Source organism: Hypoxylon fragiforme, assembly GCF_022984875.1.
Source record: "Hypoxylon fragiforme strain CBS 206.31 chromosome Unknown GGS25scaffold_5, whole genome shotgun sequence".
NCBI classification, from domain to species: Eukaryota; Fungi; Ascomycota; class Sordariomycetes; order Xylariales; family Hypoxylaceae; genus Hypoxylon; species Hypoxylon fragiforme.
The window spans coordinates 460,320-476,596 of record NW_026054760.1 but is presented as its reverse complement, the minus strand read 5'-3'; the positions used below and the strand labels follow the sequence as shown (position 1 = coordinate 476,596).

Here is a 16,277-nt window from a genome sequence, read left to right as displayed (position 1 = left end):
ATACGCCCAAATCATCACTCTTGGTGGCATTATGAAGAGATTCTAACAGCGACGTATTTTACCTTCCCTTTTGATGTGTAGGTACGCTTTCTTGTATGATGTAAGGAGGCTCATGTACCAGTTCCTAGATCCAGGGCCACCTGCCTGCTTGAAAGTCGACTCAGAAGGACTATGAGTCCTGAACTCCTAGGTACTTCAAACTAGATCCATAAAAATTGATAAAACTAGGTATTGCCAGAGTTAATTTCCCAACCCTTTGATGTAAAATTAACAACATATTCGAATACTTACGCATTACACGGAGCTTCTATCATGTGGTTAATATTTATTCCTCATGATCGTTGGGCCCGAGTTACTCCCGACTCACCTAGCGTATAATGTATATGCCTAGACATACCCAAGATCTGACTTGTGTAGTACAGGTCATAATACGTAGTTCGCTTTTGTAGCAGGATACGCGAACTCGTTATAAGAAGCAGTACACGCTTCCAACTGACCGTGGGAGAACCTGCCAGACATGAGATAGTAAACAGTCATGACGCCCACCACATCAGCCGTAATGGAAATATCTCCATTATATAAAGAGGTGCCTCTCGCCCATCTTTGACTTCCTTCAACACCCCTTTCCTGAAATCAACTCTCTACCAATAAACACTGAACTATCTTCATTATAACGCATCGACTACACTTCGCCTAACCGCCTATACTTTACTTCTCTTCTCAAAAGACTCTACAACATCCAAAATGGGCGCCTCCGACAAGACTCCGGAGGAGAAAATCGACGACATCCGCCAAAACTCAGAAGACCTGCGCGACCTCGTCCAGAAGACCATCGACAATCTCCAAGCGCTAACGAACCCCGAGACACAGCAGCGAGTAAAAGACCTGATGAACGAGCGCGATAGCGAAATGTCGGAGTACACGACCAAGTGGGAAACGATTCGCGACTCGGAATACGTGAAGGGTCTGAACAGCGGTGAGCCGAAAGACGAAGACTGGGAGACAATCAAGGATGACTGTGACGAGATCATCAAGCTGGGTGACACGATTACAAAAAAGCTCGAGGAATGCCAGAAGATCATGGATGCTTAGATGGAACGGCAAGAGGAGGAGGATGAGGAGGAGGAGAGTTGAAGCGGAAGTTAGATATGGAAATAGTGAGGCATACGGCACAGATGACAACCAGGGTTACTGGAGGAGCTGAATAAGGTGGGGGAAAGGAGCACCTTTAAGAAGACTAAAGTGCCGTGCATAATGACTAGAACAAAATAGGTATACACCGCTAGGCCACTATTCAGAACTGAATACACCACATTCTATAAGAATATTGATTGCCCGCTGTGTATCTATCTCATCGTGGGCCCGCAAACAGTCACACAAGGTGCCAGATACCTAGTATTCATGGAATAGTTAGGTAAGTACTAGGTAAAACCTGGTACAACGTGCAGGTAGACCCCGTTCAATATTCTTACGTGTAAGCTATCAAGTACTCTACGTTCACATCGTAGTGATACTTGTTGACAAATATCAATCTCTCTGATCTCGTGCCAGCATCAGGCACTGGTCACAAAGCATTATACATCATTCCAGGTATCATAGCCATGGCCCGGAACAACTACACGCTATTACACCTGACGTGTTATGCTAAGTGTGAAGGTGTACAAGTAAACGCACTACCCGTCAGAGTATCACGTGGAGCCCCTATTTGCAACCACCCATTAAATCACATGACATAGATCCGACTCAATCCAACGACACCAGATCCACTCTACAGACGCAGCCAATCACAGTTCAGCTATCATCTCAACTTGTATCCTTCTTGGTTACTAATAAGGCACGGAACATGCGATCCTACGCCGTGAAAGACCATCCGCTTCCGTCTGCCTCCTCTCTTGGCGGAGGAAGCGGGGTTTGCGCTCATATCTCGCACCAGTCTCACACGATGGCAAGTTGGAACTCACAGCGTTTTCTCCTCCTCGCATCATAGTTCCATCAAGATATAACAAACAACAATGGAAGAACCACCCTCACCACCCTGGGGCTCGCTTCCCGTGGAGAGATATCTTGTGGTTTGTGGTTCCCTCCCTCCTTGACTGATGTACCTAGCTAACTCACTTCCCCTCCCCCTGCCAGACCAAATGGGACCACACCTCCCCCCTCTCCCCAAACGACCAGCGAAAACAGCTAATCTCAGCATTCCTCCAAGACCCATCCAATGCTCCATCGCCCCTCGACACCAATGTCCCCGTATCCTCAGACTTCGTGCGCGACATCCTCGCGCCCTGGCGCCCGCAGAAGCTGCGGCGCATCGCGCAGCGGTACAGCGACGGGAACATGATCAGCGACTTCATCCTGCTGCGGACGTGCTACCGCGACAACAACGCAGATGACGCCAAGCTGCGGGATTGGTTGGATGAGGACACGGGCGAGGGCTTTTCGATTAGTGCCGACGATGAGTGGTGGTTGGTGCTCGACGACGCGGCGTTGTTTGCTTTTGACGACGGTGAGGATGAAGATGAGGATAGCTGGAAGCAGGTGTACGACGTCCTCCCCGAGCTCGCATCGTTAGGCGCCCAGCCCGTGCCGGTCGACCTGGACTACGTCCGCGAAATGGCGACCATGCACAACAGTGAGCCGGAGCAAGAGGACTATGAGTTCTGGATCCAGGAGAACGCAGCGTCAGGGAAGTGGCTTCTGGTGCTTGACCAGTATGCGTTTGAAACTGATGAGCTTGGCTTGGTGTTCCGTGACGCCAGGGGAAATGTCGTTAGGTGGTCGCGCATCAAGGCGGATATGCTGGGGGACCTGTTTATTCGCTGGTCTCGGGGGATGCTGCCTGAGACGAACTATTGGCTGGACGGCGACGTTGGGGAGGACTATGAAACTAACGGACGTATTATGCGGGAGCTGCTGCCTAAAGTCATGGCTGACGCTTGAATGTGTATATCTCTAGATAGTTCATCTAGTAGAGCTAGAGCCTGGCATCTTGTCACTCACGTCGTCTTCCATGCCTTTACAGTACGATAAGAAGCTGAATCCGACGCTGGAATCCTAGAATTCAATCATGCTTTAGATTCTATACCACGTCAACCACTCAGATAAATTGACCATGATTTTTAGGTGTGACCCAGTGGCATAGTTGGTTTCTTATCTTCAGTCTTGCCTAGCCCCTGAGATTTGTGTCATGGAATAGGTACCTAAGTAAGATAAAATTGACCTTCTTCCGTTCGATATGTCATGAGCCCTCTGTTGAACTTGTCTCATTACTGTAGTGTTAAAGTGTTCACAAGTCTGGGCCTAGTGGACGTAAAAAGGGGGTACAGTTCGGTATGCATTTCATCCCTTGAACGTTGCACCACCACATCCAAGATACTGACACTACGAACATAATACTAAAGTCATGCATATGTCGGATGCGTCATGAAGCTGTGTCGGACTTAGATCATGAAATATTCAGTTGAGCTAGTCCTTCAAGTTCTCTTGGGAGTCATCTACCGAGTGTACTGAGTTACTCCCAGGCGACGACGAGGGTAAATACCAAGACTCGAATATGAGCGGGAAATTACTCAGACCAGAAGACCAGCTGCTGATATACCGTCGTACAGGTCATAGCCTTTGGTGCCAGTTCTCAGTATATAAAGAGCTTCCCCCTCGCCGCTTCTTGCTGTTGATCCTCTCTGCCTCTAAACTTATCTATTACCATCAACCATCAACCATCAACCATCAACCATCAACCATCAACCATCAACCACATCGTACCAAACTTTCGACCTACCCCGAGCAAAGACACAGCTTTCTTTTACGACACAACCACCACGACCAGTACACTTACTTATTACCGATCTTCCCCTCTCAACTCCTAGACACCCAGAAAATTATCATTCATATACCCTTAACCTCGACCACAACCGCCCGTCCATCATCCACCCTGCCAATAAACCCAGACCTTTCCCACACTAAACAAGTAACCTCCCTCAAGATGACCACCGCCGAGTACACCAACGCCGAGACGCGGATAACCGAGATCGACGCGCGGCAATCCGCCATCAACACCGCAGTCCACGGCTCCGACCTCGCCGGCCCCGAGCACGCGGACGCGCGCTGGGCGCTCATCCAGGAGTACCAGGACCTGAGCATCGAGAAGAAGGCGCTGAAGGAGCGGATGGAGGAGATAGAGGAGGAGGAGAAGGCGGAGGAAGAGGCGAAGAAGAAGGCCGAGGAGGAGGAGGCCAAGAAGAAGGCCGAGGAGGAGGAAGAGGCCAAGAAGAAGGCCGAGGAGGAGGCGGCGAAGTAGATGGGTGGCTATCTATATGGAGTGATAGATGCCTGGAGGGAGAGGGCGGGTGAAGAAGAAATGAAGAAATGAATGAATAAGCATCCTCAAAAGATATAGAGAAAGGGGGGACCCAGGGTTGAAGACCTCGTTATGTACCTAATGCCCATATTCGAGACATGCCGTATCTTATGTAGAGTATAAGATAAGAGAATACTACCTAGGTTAGGTAGTTTGGCCCCCCATCTATTTTCAATTACTTCCCAAGGATAAAAGCGCCTGGGTGAACATCGTGTCAAAATAACTCAACCGTCGGAAGTTGGGGCATTTAAATACCCCGGATGCCTCCTAGGCAGGCAAGTACCTAACCTAACCTTGGTAGGTACGGACGTAAAGTTAGGACAGCTTGAGGCACTTACCCCCTTTTCCACCACATCCGTTCTTCGTTGTCTTTTTGTCACACATAAACGATCATGGCGCGGCAAACGGAGTACCAGCCAACCTACCTACCTACCCATGTAACGTGTCAGGACATTGAAAGGGAAATACTTCGTTGCGGGCTCTGAATGACATGTTGTAACTAGGCTCTATATCACAAGGTGTATCTTTTGCTGAACTAAAGGCTACAGCACACCTTGATAGGATGCACAAGATTAACGCGAGCTACTACCACGATTGATGCAGAAGCTGTATTGAATGAGAGAGAAGAGTGGTATGAACACCCGGGTAATTCATCAGTTAGGTTACATAAGAATACATACGTACTAACCCTTGTGGTATCACGTAGCCATTTACAAGCCGCGTGGCTTTGTTTTGATACAATAGTACAGATAGATCTAAACTTTGTCATCAATCTTGACATCGTGCTTTTCCCTCAGAAGCTCTGCCTGTTGCATCAAGGTCCGGGTCTCTTCCTCGCCCAAAGCCTTCATCTGGTCGGCTGATGTGACCAGCTTGCTTTTGTAGACGTCGCCTGTGATGTATGTTCCCTTAAGCCACCTGTTTCCGGAGTTTTCGTCGAACTGCTTTCGTCCGTGCAAGATGCGCAAGTTATCGAACACCACACACTCTCCCGGCTGCAGCTTGTACTGGTATACCCAGGGCTCCTCCTCCAGTAGCTGGCGGAATACCGAGGCAGCCTTGAGCCAACTGCGATAATAATCGCTGCCCTTTTGAGACTTTATAACTCTCTGGATAGTGGACTGGAAGGGCGGAGACCAGAACACTAGGTTGGAGACCCTGTTCGGGGGACCCTTGGGCAACACCGCGCGGATCATATTGTAGTTATGGCCGTGATTGACGTATTGGTAATGGACTCGGAATTCACTTAGTAGCCCATAGATCTTCTTTGTCATTTTAGCGATTAGGGAACGAGCCCTCAAGCCATCGCTAAACAACGATTCACCACCTTCGCACGTGTTTTCGAGGCAGTGTAGAATCTGGACATGGGGTGATTCACGTGTGTATAACAAGTCCGCATGCAATCCAAGGGAGGCACTTGTGTAAGCGATGTTTTCAGCATTCGGCTTGGAGCGCACATCCCAAGTTCTGCCGTAAAAGGTTTCCTGTAAAGGCCCGATCTGATTGGCGATAGAGACGACAGACTCCTCAGAGTGTGGTACATTGCGCAGAAAAAGTAGCCCGTAACGGTTGAGCTGGCGCAATCCAGAGAAGAACCCATCACCACCTGCCACCCATTCATCGTAGTCAACAGTGACCTGTTCCTTCTCGAAAGTTGCGCTGTCCCACAAGGTCTTATTAGGTATTTCATCTAATGGCTTGTACTGATTTGCTGGTTGTGTGAGTTTTTCAACTGAGTACCGAGAGACGTGATCAGAAGAGTTTAGGAAATCGTTTTCCCAAACGACCTCAACCACATCGTCCTCCTCTTTCGAGATTTTCTTGATGGGAAGCGCGGTTGGCACATCAAGGGTAACGAAATTCTTTTGGCCAGAGTGAGAGTCCTTGCATATACTGCACTCGCAAGAGTCACGGAGCCAGTGGCGGTCCACAATGACAGGGTATTTAAGACCTCCTCCACTGATAGAGATGATTTGGTCATTATCTACTTGAAGCGATAGGGGTCCCTGAGATGTGTCTGGTATGGATTCCTGAGCTGGTTGTTCCGAGCCCGGTATGGAATCACTGGTGGTAGTCTCATCAGTGGTGATCTGATCATTGGTAGTTTGATCCTCGGTAACATGATTCTCGGTAGCCTGATCAGGGCTGGAATCCGTGTTGGGGTCCGTGCTGTACTGACGACATGGGCCTAGAAGAGATCTGACATTGTGCTTCGCAACCAGCGACACAAAAGGTTTGGTTGGTATGGTTGAAAAGGTCCGGCCGATGTTTGGCGCCAGCCTGTACGTCGCGGAACACAAGTGACGAGCCCTCTGGTTTAGCAAAATTCGAGACATTTCTGCTATTGTTGTTAGGATTAGAAATGTTGAATATGCTAGATGTGAAAATGTAAAGAGGTTTTTTTTTTCTTAATCTTCAATAAAATATTCCAATCCAGATGAGTTGATAAGCCGATAAGATAAATCTATAAGTGGGGTCATAGTTATCCGAAAATGACGGTGGAATGATCAGATTGGAACTAACCGCGGTAACCAGAGTGGGACTAGACGAATTGACCAATGAAAGCTCAGTATCTGCAAAACCATACGACGCAAGCTTTCCTTTTTATGGGTCACTACACTAAGAACTGAGAAGCCTCGATAGGTTCTAGATACCTAATATGTACATAAATATAATACATATGTTGTACCCATATGAAGTACACTAGGTACATAGTACTAGGTATACTAGGTAGGAATTCAACAACACCAATGATTCAAGTCATATCCGTATGTCTGCTTCATGATCCTCTTGCGGACTCAAAGGCACCAGCGCGGTCATCTTTATTCCCCGTAGAGCACGATGGTGTCTTCGACCTTTGATGTGTATATTCCACTGATCTTCCGTTGCGAGGGATATGCCGCAGATGTCGCAAGTTTTCACTTTGAATGTGCGCGCCGAAGATCCGCCAGCATTCTCAAAGGCTGTTAGCACTTTTTTTGCTGTATCGGATACCTCCGTTGGCTTGACCAAAGCTTGTCCGTCCAAGAACCGCTGGCAAAGGTCGGTTGCCGGCTCCAGCACGTCGGCGGAGAAGGCATCGGCGTTGGAGCTGTCTAGAAGAAACAAATAATCCATTGCTTTATGGTCCTTGAAAGCGGGTATGGATTTATTCCGGATCCATCGTAATTGGTACTTTGCGTACTGTCTCGTCGCAATCCTCGTCTCTTCGAGTCCGGCTTCTTTCAGTTGGTTCATCTTCGCCGGTCCTGTCCCGGCTCGTTCGCCGTCAAGAAATGGCTCCATTTGCCTATATCCAATAGATTGCCATATACCACGGGTAAGATCCACTGGTTCTCCCTTCTCGGCCCTCAATTGTCGGCTTTCATGTAGGCTTCTTACCTCGTCCATTAGACCATTTTGATACATCTTGTCCACTCTCTTATAGAGACGGTCGTTCAACACCTCTGGCTCGGTGTACACCCAGAACATTAATGACTGCCAGGGGCCACTGTCCGAGCGAGCTAATGCTTTTTCTTGCTTCTGCTCAGCGTATATATCTGATGCGCGTCTACCAGTAGTGAGGAATATTTCCAAGGAACGCTGGATTTTGCGTCGATCATCTGGGTGCCATCGGTCTGCCATGACGGGATCAACCTCGCGAAGACGGTCCAACATTAAACTAGTAGGCCCGTCTAGGATCTGGAATTGGGTTTCGTTCTCTCCACGAGGTCGATGTTGCAAGTTGGTATCATCAATGCCCTGGGAACCAACTAGATTATCTTTGAAGAGCAGGGAATGCAAGTAATAATGAGTTCCGCCTACCACGATGGGAAGCTTTCCTCTGCTACGGATTTCACGAATGAGTTTATTTGCTTCGTATGCAAAGATATCAACACTCCATGTTGGCTCGTGGTGGTCAACTGTTGCTAACAAATGATGGGGAACACCTTGTCGCTCTTCAAGCGAGAGTTGATTGGTGATGACTGGAAGCCCCTTGTACATTTGCATAGCATCGGCGTTGATGATCTCTCCATTGAACTTAAGCGCTAGATCTACGGCAAGCTGGAGAAATGATTAGTGGAAGTGGACGTATTGATAATTGCATTTGCTTTTGGCAAAGAGGAACAAGACGAACGTCTGATTTGCCAGTACCAGTTGTGCCTAGGATGGCCACAAGAGGTTCCTGGGGAGGATGTGTTGTAGCCATTGTCTGAGCAAGTTTGTCGAGGACGTATGCGAATTTCTGTCGCAAGCGTAGCATGAAAAGATGTTTGAGAACATAATAATATATGATTAAAAATTGAATGTTTAGCTAGATTATTAGGGAAGAATATGAATGGCTTTATGCTTTCTTTCCATTATTAAGAGGAGAGAAGATATTGTGAATCTGTTCGATTGTTAAAACTTGAGCTTCTTAAATGCCAAGACCTTTAACATTGAAATAAATGAATGAACATTCAAAGTTCACATCTCAACTTGAAGTGCATTAGTAGGAAAGCCACGGATGTGGCTGTGCTGGATGAGCAGGGCTCATGCTGCTATTCCAAGTTGGGAATAGCACTGAGGCTTCTTTTTTTCAAGGGTCCAGCTCGAAAGTTAAATGATCCATGGATTACCTAACAGTGGAGTGAATCTTGGAAACGATCACGTGTTCATGGGCCCTGTAAATATACATAGTACGTACTAATAACTACTAGGTACCTAGTACCTACCTAGCCTAGTAGCTGGATGTGGAGAAGCAACATCTGGAGGTCAAAGCTTACTAGTCAGGCTTAGCTTAGGTACTCCACCTATCGCATAATGGACACATAGTTCAATTTGGGGCAATTTTTTTGATGCCAGATCTTTTTTGCCCTTGCGATTTTTTGAATCCTTTCCTCTCCTTTTAAACTCGACAGGTCCTAAACATCGCGACACCCTCGACCACCAAACAAGAGGGCCTTCGTCGCTCATTGCATCTACTTTTTCCCCTTCTATCTTCCTTTTTCATTTTCTATTGTATTCTCCAACACTTTTTTCACGATGAGTAGCTGTAAGTTCATCTATTATCTATTCCTCTCTCGCTCTCTGCCTTGATTCACAAAGCTCCTAAAGCTCCTAGAGCTTCTATTCGAAATTCGCGACTTAGTCCAATTTTCCTTGCCATTGAGCCTTGAGATGTAGCTAACTGTTTTTCTCCAGTGCGGTTCCTCGATCTCGTCAAGCCCTTCGTGGCATTCTTGCCCGAAGTTCAGCAGCCCGAGACCAAGGTTCCTTTCAACCAAAAGTTGATGTGGACTGGTCTGACACTGTTGATCTTCTTGGTCATGAGTCAGATGCCTCTTTACGGTATCGTGTCCTCTGACACTTCGGATCCTCTATACTGGTTGAGAATGATGATGGCGAGTAATCGTGGAACGCTGATGGAATTGGGTATTACCCCAATTATCTCGTCTGGCATGGTATTCCAACTTCTCGCTGGCACCCACATGATTGACGTCAACCTCGACCTCAAATCCGATCGCGAACTCTACCAAACTGCCCAGAAGCTCTTTGCTTTCATTCTTTCCGCCGGTACCGCGACTGTCTATGTCTTCACTGGTCTCTACGGCCCCCCCTCCGACCTGGGCGCCGGTATCGTCTTCCTCCTCATCCTCCAACTTGTCGTGGCTGGTATGATTGTCATTCTTCTCGATGAGCTTCTCCAGAAAGGGTACGGCCTTGGAAGTGGTATTTCCCTTTTCATCGCTACCAACATCTGCGAGTCTATCATGTGGAAGGCATTCTCTCCTACCTCGATCAACACTGGTCGTGGCCCTGAGTTTGAAGGCGCCGTCATTGCTTTGTTCCACTTGTTGATGACGTGGCCCAACAAGCAGCGTGCTCTGCAAGAAGCTTTCTATCGGCAGAACCTCCCCAACATCATGAACCTCCTAGCCACTCTGGCCGTCTTTGCCGCCGTTATCTACCTCCAAGGCTTCCGTGTCGAGATCCCCGTCAAATCTTCTCGCCAGCGAGGTGCTCGAGGCTCCTACCCCGTCCGTCTCTTCTACACCTCCAACATGCCCATCATGTTGCAGTCTGCTCTCTCGTCCAACATCTTCCTTATCAGCCAGATGTTGTACTCTCGCTTCTCCGAGAACCTTTTGGTCCGCATGTTCGGTGTTTGGGAAGCAAGAGAAGGTTCTGCCCAGCTCTCTGCTATTTCCGGCCTTGTTTACTACATGTCTCCCCCGCTCAACTTCCGGGATGCCGTTCTCGACCCTATCCATACTGCCGTATACATCGCTTACATGCTCAGCGCGTGTGCCATTTTCTCTAAGACTTGGATTGAAGTGTCTGGTTCCAGCCCTCGTGACGTTGCCAAGCAGTTGAAGGACCAAGGCCTTGTCATGGCTGGTCACCGTGATCAGAGTATGTACAAAGAACTGAAGCGTATCATTCCTACCGCTGCCGCTTTCGGTGGTGCTTGCATTGGTGCGCTGTCGGTTGCCAGTGATCTCATGGGAGCTCTTGGCTCTGGCACTGGTACTCTTCTTGCCGTCACGTAAGTAACAATTCCAATAATCATATGTAGTAACTTATCAGCTAACTTCAAAACAGAATCATCTACGGCTACTTTGAAATCGCCGCGAAGGAAGGCGATCTTGCAGGAATGAAAGGAATGATCATGGGATAAGCCCTATGTTCTGGTCCTATTTCTTTACAAGCCGCCACGTCGGCGCAAGACCACAGATAATGCAATTGTTTCACGCTGTGTGTAATACCTAGGGAAAATTAAAAAGTCATGAGTGTTTCCACAAAAAGCGGCGAAGCTATAAAAATGCATAAACGGGCGGTCTGCGGTCTGCGGTCATTCGGGTTGGGGGGAGTCTTTTTTCTCAACGGAATCCCACGGCTAAGAGTGTAATAGTTAACGTATCATTATTAGTGATGAAGAATATATAATGTACACCATACCTCACCATACCATAGGTATTCAAACTCGTGCGTTTGTGTGTGTTTTTTTGACGCTGCATGCCAACGCCAATATCATGCAAGACTACCTAGATAAGTATCAGGATGTCCATGCAGCCTAATTCATACTTCGAGGAAGTAAGTACCTTGGAGATACTACTAGGTATGACAATTGAGGTAGAGAAGAGTGCTACATACTCTGTAGTATGAACCAACCGGAGAATGGTGTCTGTCACGTGGACCCTAGTTAATTAAACCCTCGGCTTTGATCGACGCCTCTAACTACGTAGTTAGTTATGGGTCACGTGCCTTTGTTCTGACATACATTAGGTAAGTACCTAAGTAAGGGGCTTCAACTACGTGAAGTCGCGGGGTGTTGACTACCTACTTACCCAGGTAGGTAGGTAGGTATTAATGTGGTTGATTGATTGATTGCTGGCTGGCTGGCTGGCACTTGGTGTGGCGAGTGTGTGGAACTTGTGTATTGGTAGGTAGGTCGAGGTTAGGTAGGTATCTAATATACATAATTCCATACGTGCTGGTCTAAGGTTGATTCGTAGTTGAGGTTGGAGGTGGAAGTTTCGATGTACTTACTTACTGTAAGGTTGTCGGCCAAGTTTCTTTCTCAGCAACACGCCTATGTATGTATGTACCTAGGTTAGGTGGTAGGTTACGCGACTCACCATCGAGGCCTGGATCTGGTATCTGCACTGCTTAGGTACGTATGCTATATAGGTATACCTAGTAGGAGGTAGGTACCAGGTATATAGCAACAGACTGCATTCTTTAACACCCTTGTGGAATACATACACTTACTTTAGCCTCAACCTTGGACGGATTGAACGACAGACGATATGTTTCAAGGAAACCTTCGACGTATAGGAAGCCTCCTTCTCTGAGTAGATCCCATCATTATCCCTTTTTTTCTCTCGCGTAGTTACTCATCATCATTAATCGCAGGCTTAGAAGTAGGTTTGCTTTTTCAGCTACAAGCCCCCAGGATGCCCACTTACGACGCTGGTATTATCAGCCTCTATTTTCAGCGGCCTCTTCCGCCTCTAAGAGATGCTGAATTATGCTTTTATAGCATTCCTCATAGTCGTCTTCCCAGTCGTCTCCATGGTGGTCTTTACTCTTCTATTTTCAAGCCAAATACAACGCCGTATTACCATCCTCATCTCTTGCTGTGGTATCGGCTCCGAAGTCCAATAGTAGTCGGATTGAACCATAGAAGCCGGAATCGATTGCCAAAGTCAACACGGTTCTGCCCTCTTCATCTGTAGCTTCGATATTAGCTCCATTCTCGATTAATACTTCCACAATATCCACCCTCCCACATTGTATAGCCCAGGACAGCACAGTTTTGCCACCTTTATCTGTGGTTTTGATATTGCTGTTTCGATATCAACTCCTTTCTGGAGTAATAGCTTCGCAATATCTATATGCCAACGAGTTATAGCCCCGATCAGCGGGGTTTTTCCTACTACGATAAAGTCGCCAACCCCGAATCCAAAACTCATTTCGATATTATTCTATTTGTAGTACTTTATAGTTTCATGGAAGTGTAATGGTGAGAGCTGGTATTGTTCGGGATATGTCGTAAGACTTGTACCAGTAGAAGTCATAGAAGACTGTCGGCGAGACAGGATATGATATATATTTACCTAGGTAGGTTGTATGACTTCGAGTGGTAGCTATCAGGTATGGATGTGGCTTAGCAATCGTATCAGACAGTCTGAAAGGCTTTCCCCCTTTCGCTTTCTTCCAGCTGCCCCCCAATTCTTTGAGTAACATAAGATAATTCAGCTGGCTGGTCGTCGTTATAGGGTTCTTCCGTCCTTTTGGTAGGTATAGGTGCCTACACGTATGCATGCATTATTAGTCCCATGATTTCACAGGTACCTGTACGAAATATAGGTGGCTATGACGCATAGCTAGTATGAGCTCTACGCGAGCGAATGCAGTGACAGTAATTTGTTGCACGCAAACCACAAACCATCTTATCCCACGATCCCAAAACGAGTGCACGCGTAAAAGCTCAAGCTCTAGTTAGCATGTGTTTGGTGTGTTCCTGTTCCTACAAACTGGTATAGGAATTAATACGGAAACATTACCTTATCCAAAAGCCTTCGAAACCGATGGCTTGGGTGGGCCAATGGAATCATCAACATAGGAGGGATGCCGTCCTACGCTGCAGCCCCTGTGCAATTGCACACTGACCAATGGCCCGTTACAAATTGCAAGGGCAGCCGCCCGCGTGTTTCGCATAGATGTAGCCTAGACTCGACATCATCACCATCATGATATCCCTGTCGATCAGTTCAGCTCCCACTGCGGTCCCGGAGACCGGTCGTCCGGTGCCGATGTCTGATACGGCGCAAGCAAGAAGCCACGAAGCCATTCATTGTCCTTAAGAGCTACTTGGCCTCCCCTACCATATTATACCTGTACCAAATCAGGACCGTGGTGCCTAGTTTAATCTCGACCTCTGCCTTGCGGGGAGCGCGTGAGTCTGTCGTAACATCGTTTAAGTACCTCGGTACACGGTACTATGTAGTTCCTGAAGGTAGAGAATCCGCCTAACCTCCCGTGTCACTATGTTGAAGATACATACCGAGGCGCCCTGGGTATGCTGTCATTAACTTGCAGCTCATGGTGCGTTAAAGTGCAACCTCGGTGCTAAAACCAATCTAAATAATTCGGCAATGTTCTCAGATTTGTGGGCTATCTGCTCAATGGACCTAGGACTCCAGTTGAACGTTGAGATTTCTTGTTCATTAGGTACCTGTCTGCGCGAGTGTCCGTATTTGATCATTATCAAGGCTGAGCTTGAAGATCAATTTCCCAACGCACCTTTTGGTCATATTAGCCCCGATGGTCAAAGAACGAGCTGATCCTTGAATACCTGCATTTAGCTATCCAGAGTTGTGTTCGGTGATATGAGTAGTTGTTGTGGTTCCATTAAGCCATGGCAGTGTAAACTGTAAGTGAATATCCGGAGATCAATATGCCGTCAATGAGGCTGGTGCACCTCCAGCCATTATTCAGGATTGAATAGGTAGGTACTTTGAAAGCAATTTGTTGCAGGTGCCTTAGGTACCATAGCTCCACTAGGCATGTCCTAGATATTGGCACAGCGCCGTCATAGTCAGGAATAAAGTACCCGAGCAAGCTTTCTTCCATCTTTTGGTTGTAGTCTTAAAGTTACCTGCAGCAAAATCAAACAATGTTCAAGTGTTGTAGAATTCTGTATCAAACTTTGGGATATTATCCTAACCTAGCAACGAGTCTCTTAGTAATAACCGCGGAAATAATAATCGAGAATTCTACGCAACTACAGAGTGTGAAACCCCTAAAATCTCACCTGACGCAATGGTTTAACCTACCTAGGCACTCAGCAGGCAGGACCTGCCAAGTACCTATTCACATACTAATAGGTTAGGTACTAGGTATTTCAATGTTCCCACCGATCAAACGCAGAAAAGACCTCATGAAGAACCCTAGGGTAGGTAGGTGGTTACGTGTTACCTACCTGATCTAGCAGTTGCCTACTTTGCCACTTCAACTATGCGCTAACGTTAATGGCTTGTGTGACTGAGAACAAAAATTAAATAGAAGGAGAAGTTAATTTCACATAAATAGAATATCAAGTCACGAACCTTCCCCGGGTTTCTTCTTTCGGTGATGTTTCCTTAATGCTTCCCTCATCAGTCCTGTTCAAAGGAGGCTCAAGAACATGGCTCCTTAGATATTACACCTCATGACAAGAAAGTGCGGTCTGCTATTTACCCGAAGCTTACGAAATAGTCTTAGTTAGTGGGAGCGCCACGCATGCTGCGAGGAGCTGACATTATGTAGTTATCATGTAAGTGTCCGTAGCCTGCTATCGCATCCTCTCGAGATGTTATACCTAGGTTCTATAATATGACAGCAGACTTCTGACATGCCGGGCTTACTGGTCAGCCTGAGATGTGTATATTTGACCGCTCTTCACTCTCATGATATGTTGTAAGTGTTAATTGCGTAGGTAGGTACTGATAACTGGAATATTTATCGCTTTATATAGGGGCCGAATCATGTGCTGCATCCTAAATCATATGGTCATCATGATCTCTCTCTCTCTCAAGTATTACACTACCTCTTAGGTATTAGGTAATGCCTATTCTACATCATTAAATAGCAAGACATATAACCATCTAAGTCTCTTATCTCTATAATAGGATGAAAAAGATAGTATGCATATCATGAACTTATACAATTAAACTAACGTGTACATGATGAACTTTTACCTGAATCTAATAATCTCTCCCGAGTCCTCATTATTGAACTTCGTTGCTACTAGTCGCGTGCCTGCCTACCAAATAATTGCTTGCTACCATCGATTCCGTTAATAGTATCGTTTAGTGACAGTTCCACTTCATCAATGGCATGATACATTTCATATCAAGTTCTCATTATGATTACTCACATTCATAACAGGCTCAATTTGCCGTCTCCGAATCTTGCGTGCGAATGATGTCACTGCTGAGGTGGGACATATCATCAAGTGACCTTAAAACGTTTGGCTATACTTGACAGTCTTGATCATATCAGCCATCAAAGAGTAGGCTACTAACCTAGGTACTTGGTCGACATTCATGTTTCTCTGGAGACGAACGAAGCCCAGACAATAAAATTTAATTCACTTGCGCGAAGCCTCTTATGTTAGTGTGCAGAAACCTGCTGTCAACTACCTACTAAGGTAGGCAGGCTAGGTTATGGATTTGAGATACAAAATTGGGTTTATAGACTACCGACCGTAGTGCACATTATAATGCTATCAACCCCTATTTTTAGTGGGACATTACGCCAAACTGGTAAAATGCCTTAGTTATGGATAGTCGATTCGGCCTTATATAAACATAGCCTTGGAAATCTTGAAGCAAGCATTTCTTTAGGTATATCTATAGATACTGAGCTCAACTATCCTTAATCTAGTAGGTAAGGTGTATACCGATGTATAGGT

General features: G+C 46.6%; 6 protein-coding genes across 6 annotated transcripts; 3 read left to right on the top strand and 3 right to left on the bottom strand.

Moving 5' to 3' along the window:
• Window positions 1-237: 237 nt before the first annotated feature.
• GGS25DRAFT_263981 (uncharacterized protein) lies at window positions 238-1,193 on the bottom strand. The gene is made up of 2 exons (XM_049257321.1): window positions 368-1,193; window positions 238-307 (listed from the first exon to the last, which is right to left on the bottom strand). Exon 1 carries the CDS (start codon window positions 1,080-1,082, stop codon window positions 702-704), a length of 381 nt encoding a protein of 126 aa, XP_049116327.1. The 5' UTR covers window positions 1,083-1,193; the 3' UTR covers window positions 238-307; window positions 368-701.
• Window positions 1,194-1,711: 518 nt separating this feature from the next.
• GGS25DRAFT_263950 (uncharacterized protein) lies at window positions 1,712-3,045 on the top strand. Its single transcript, XM_049257320.1, has 2 exons — window positions 1,712-2,069; window positions 2,134-3,045. Exons 1-2 carry the CDS (start codon window positions 2,013-2,015, stop codon window positions 2,935-2,937), a joined length of 861 nt encoding a protein of 286 aa, XP_049116326.1. The 5' UTR covers window positions 1,712-2,012; the 3' UTR covers window positions 2,938-3,045.
• Window positions 3,046-3,495: 450 nt separating this feature from the next.
• Window positions 3,496-4,294, top strand: GGS25DRAFT_531364 (uncharacterized protein; the record flags this gene model as incomplete). Its single annotated transcript, XM_049265491.1, has 1 exon — window positions 3,496-4,294. The coding sequence occupies exon 1, from the start codon at window positions 3,551-3,553 to the stop codon at window positions 4,292-4,294; it is 744 nt and encodes a 247-aa protein (XP_049116325.1). The 5' UTR covers window positions 3,496-3,550.
• A 618-nt stretch (window positions 4,295-4,912) lies between these two features.
• Window positions 4,913-6,791, bottom strand: GGS25DRAFT_489173 (Clavaminate synthase-like protein). The gene has a single exon (XM_049260882.1). The coding sequence runs from the start codon at window positions 6,688-6,690 to the stop codon at window positions 5,110-5,112; it is 1,581 nt and encodes a 526-aa protein (XP_049116324.1). The 5' UTR covers window positions 6,691-6,791; the 3' UTR covers window positions 4,913-5,109.
• Window positions 6,792-7,114: 323 nt separating this feature from the next.
• GGS25DRAFT_514177 (tRNA isopentenyltransferase) lies at window positions 7,115-8,543 on the bottom strand (the record flags this gene model as incomplete). The annotated part of the gene is made up of 2 exons (XM_049262964.1): window positions 7,115-8,398; window positions 8,472-8,543. The coding sequence occupies 2 exons, from the start codon at window positions 8,541-8,543 to the stop codon at window positions 7,115-7,117; spliced, it is 1,356 nt and encodes a 451-aa protein (XP_049116323.1).
• A 575-nt stretch (window positions 8,544-9,118) lies between these two features.
• GGS25DRAFT_489169 (SecY subunit domain-containing protein) lies at window positions 9,119-11,274 on the top strand. The gene is made up of 3 exons (XM_049260881.1): window positions 9,119-9,368; window positions 9,518-10,862; window positions 10,919-11,274. The coding sequence occupies exons 1-3, from the start codon at window positions 9,359-9,361 to the stop codon at window positions 10,992-10,994; spliced, it is 1,431 nt and encodes a 476-aa protein (XP_049116322.1). The 5' UTR covers window positions 9,119-9,358; the 3' UTR covers window positions 10,995-11,274.
• Window positions 11,275-16,277: the final 5,003 nt, after the last annotated feature.

Coding starts and splice junctions, on each gene's coding strand:
- GGS25DRAFT_263981 (XM_049257321.1), bottom strand. CDS start 1,082: ATGATCTTCTGGCATTCCTCGAGCTTTTTTGTAATCGTGTCACCCAGC.
- GGS25DRAFT_263950 (XM_049257320.1), top strand. CDS start 2,013: ATGGAAGAACCACCCTCACCACCCTGGGGCTCGCTTCCCGTGGAGAGA. Junction 2,070..2,133: donor CCGTGGAGAGATATCTTGTG/GTTTGTGGTTCC, acceptor TCCCCCTGCCAG/ACCAAATGGGACCACACCTC.
- GGS25DRAFT_489173 (XM_049260882.1), bottom strand. CDS start 6,690: ATGTCTCGAATTTTGCTAAACCAGAGGGCTCGTCACTTGTGTTCCGCG.
- GGS25DRAFT_489169 (XM_049260881.1), top strand. Junction 10,863..10,918: donor GGTACTCTTCTTGCCGTCAC/GTAAGTAACAAT, acceptor ACTTCAAAACAG/AATCATCTACGGCTACTTTG.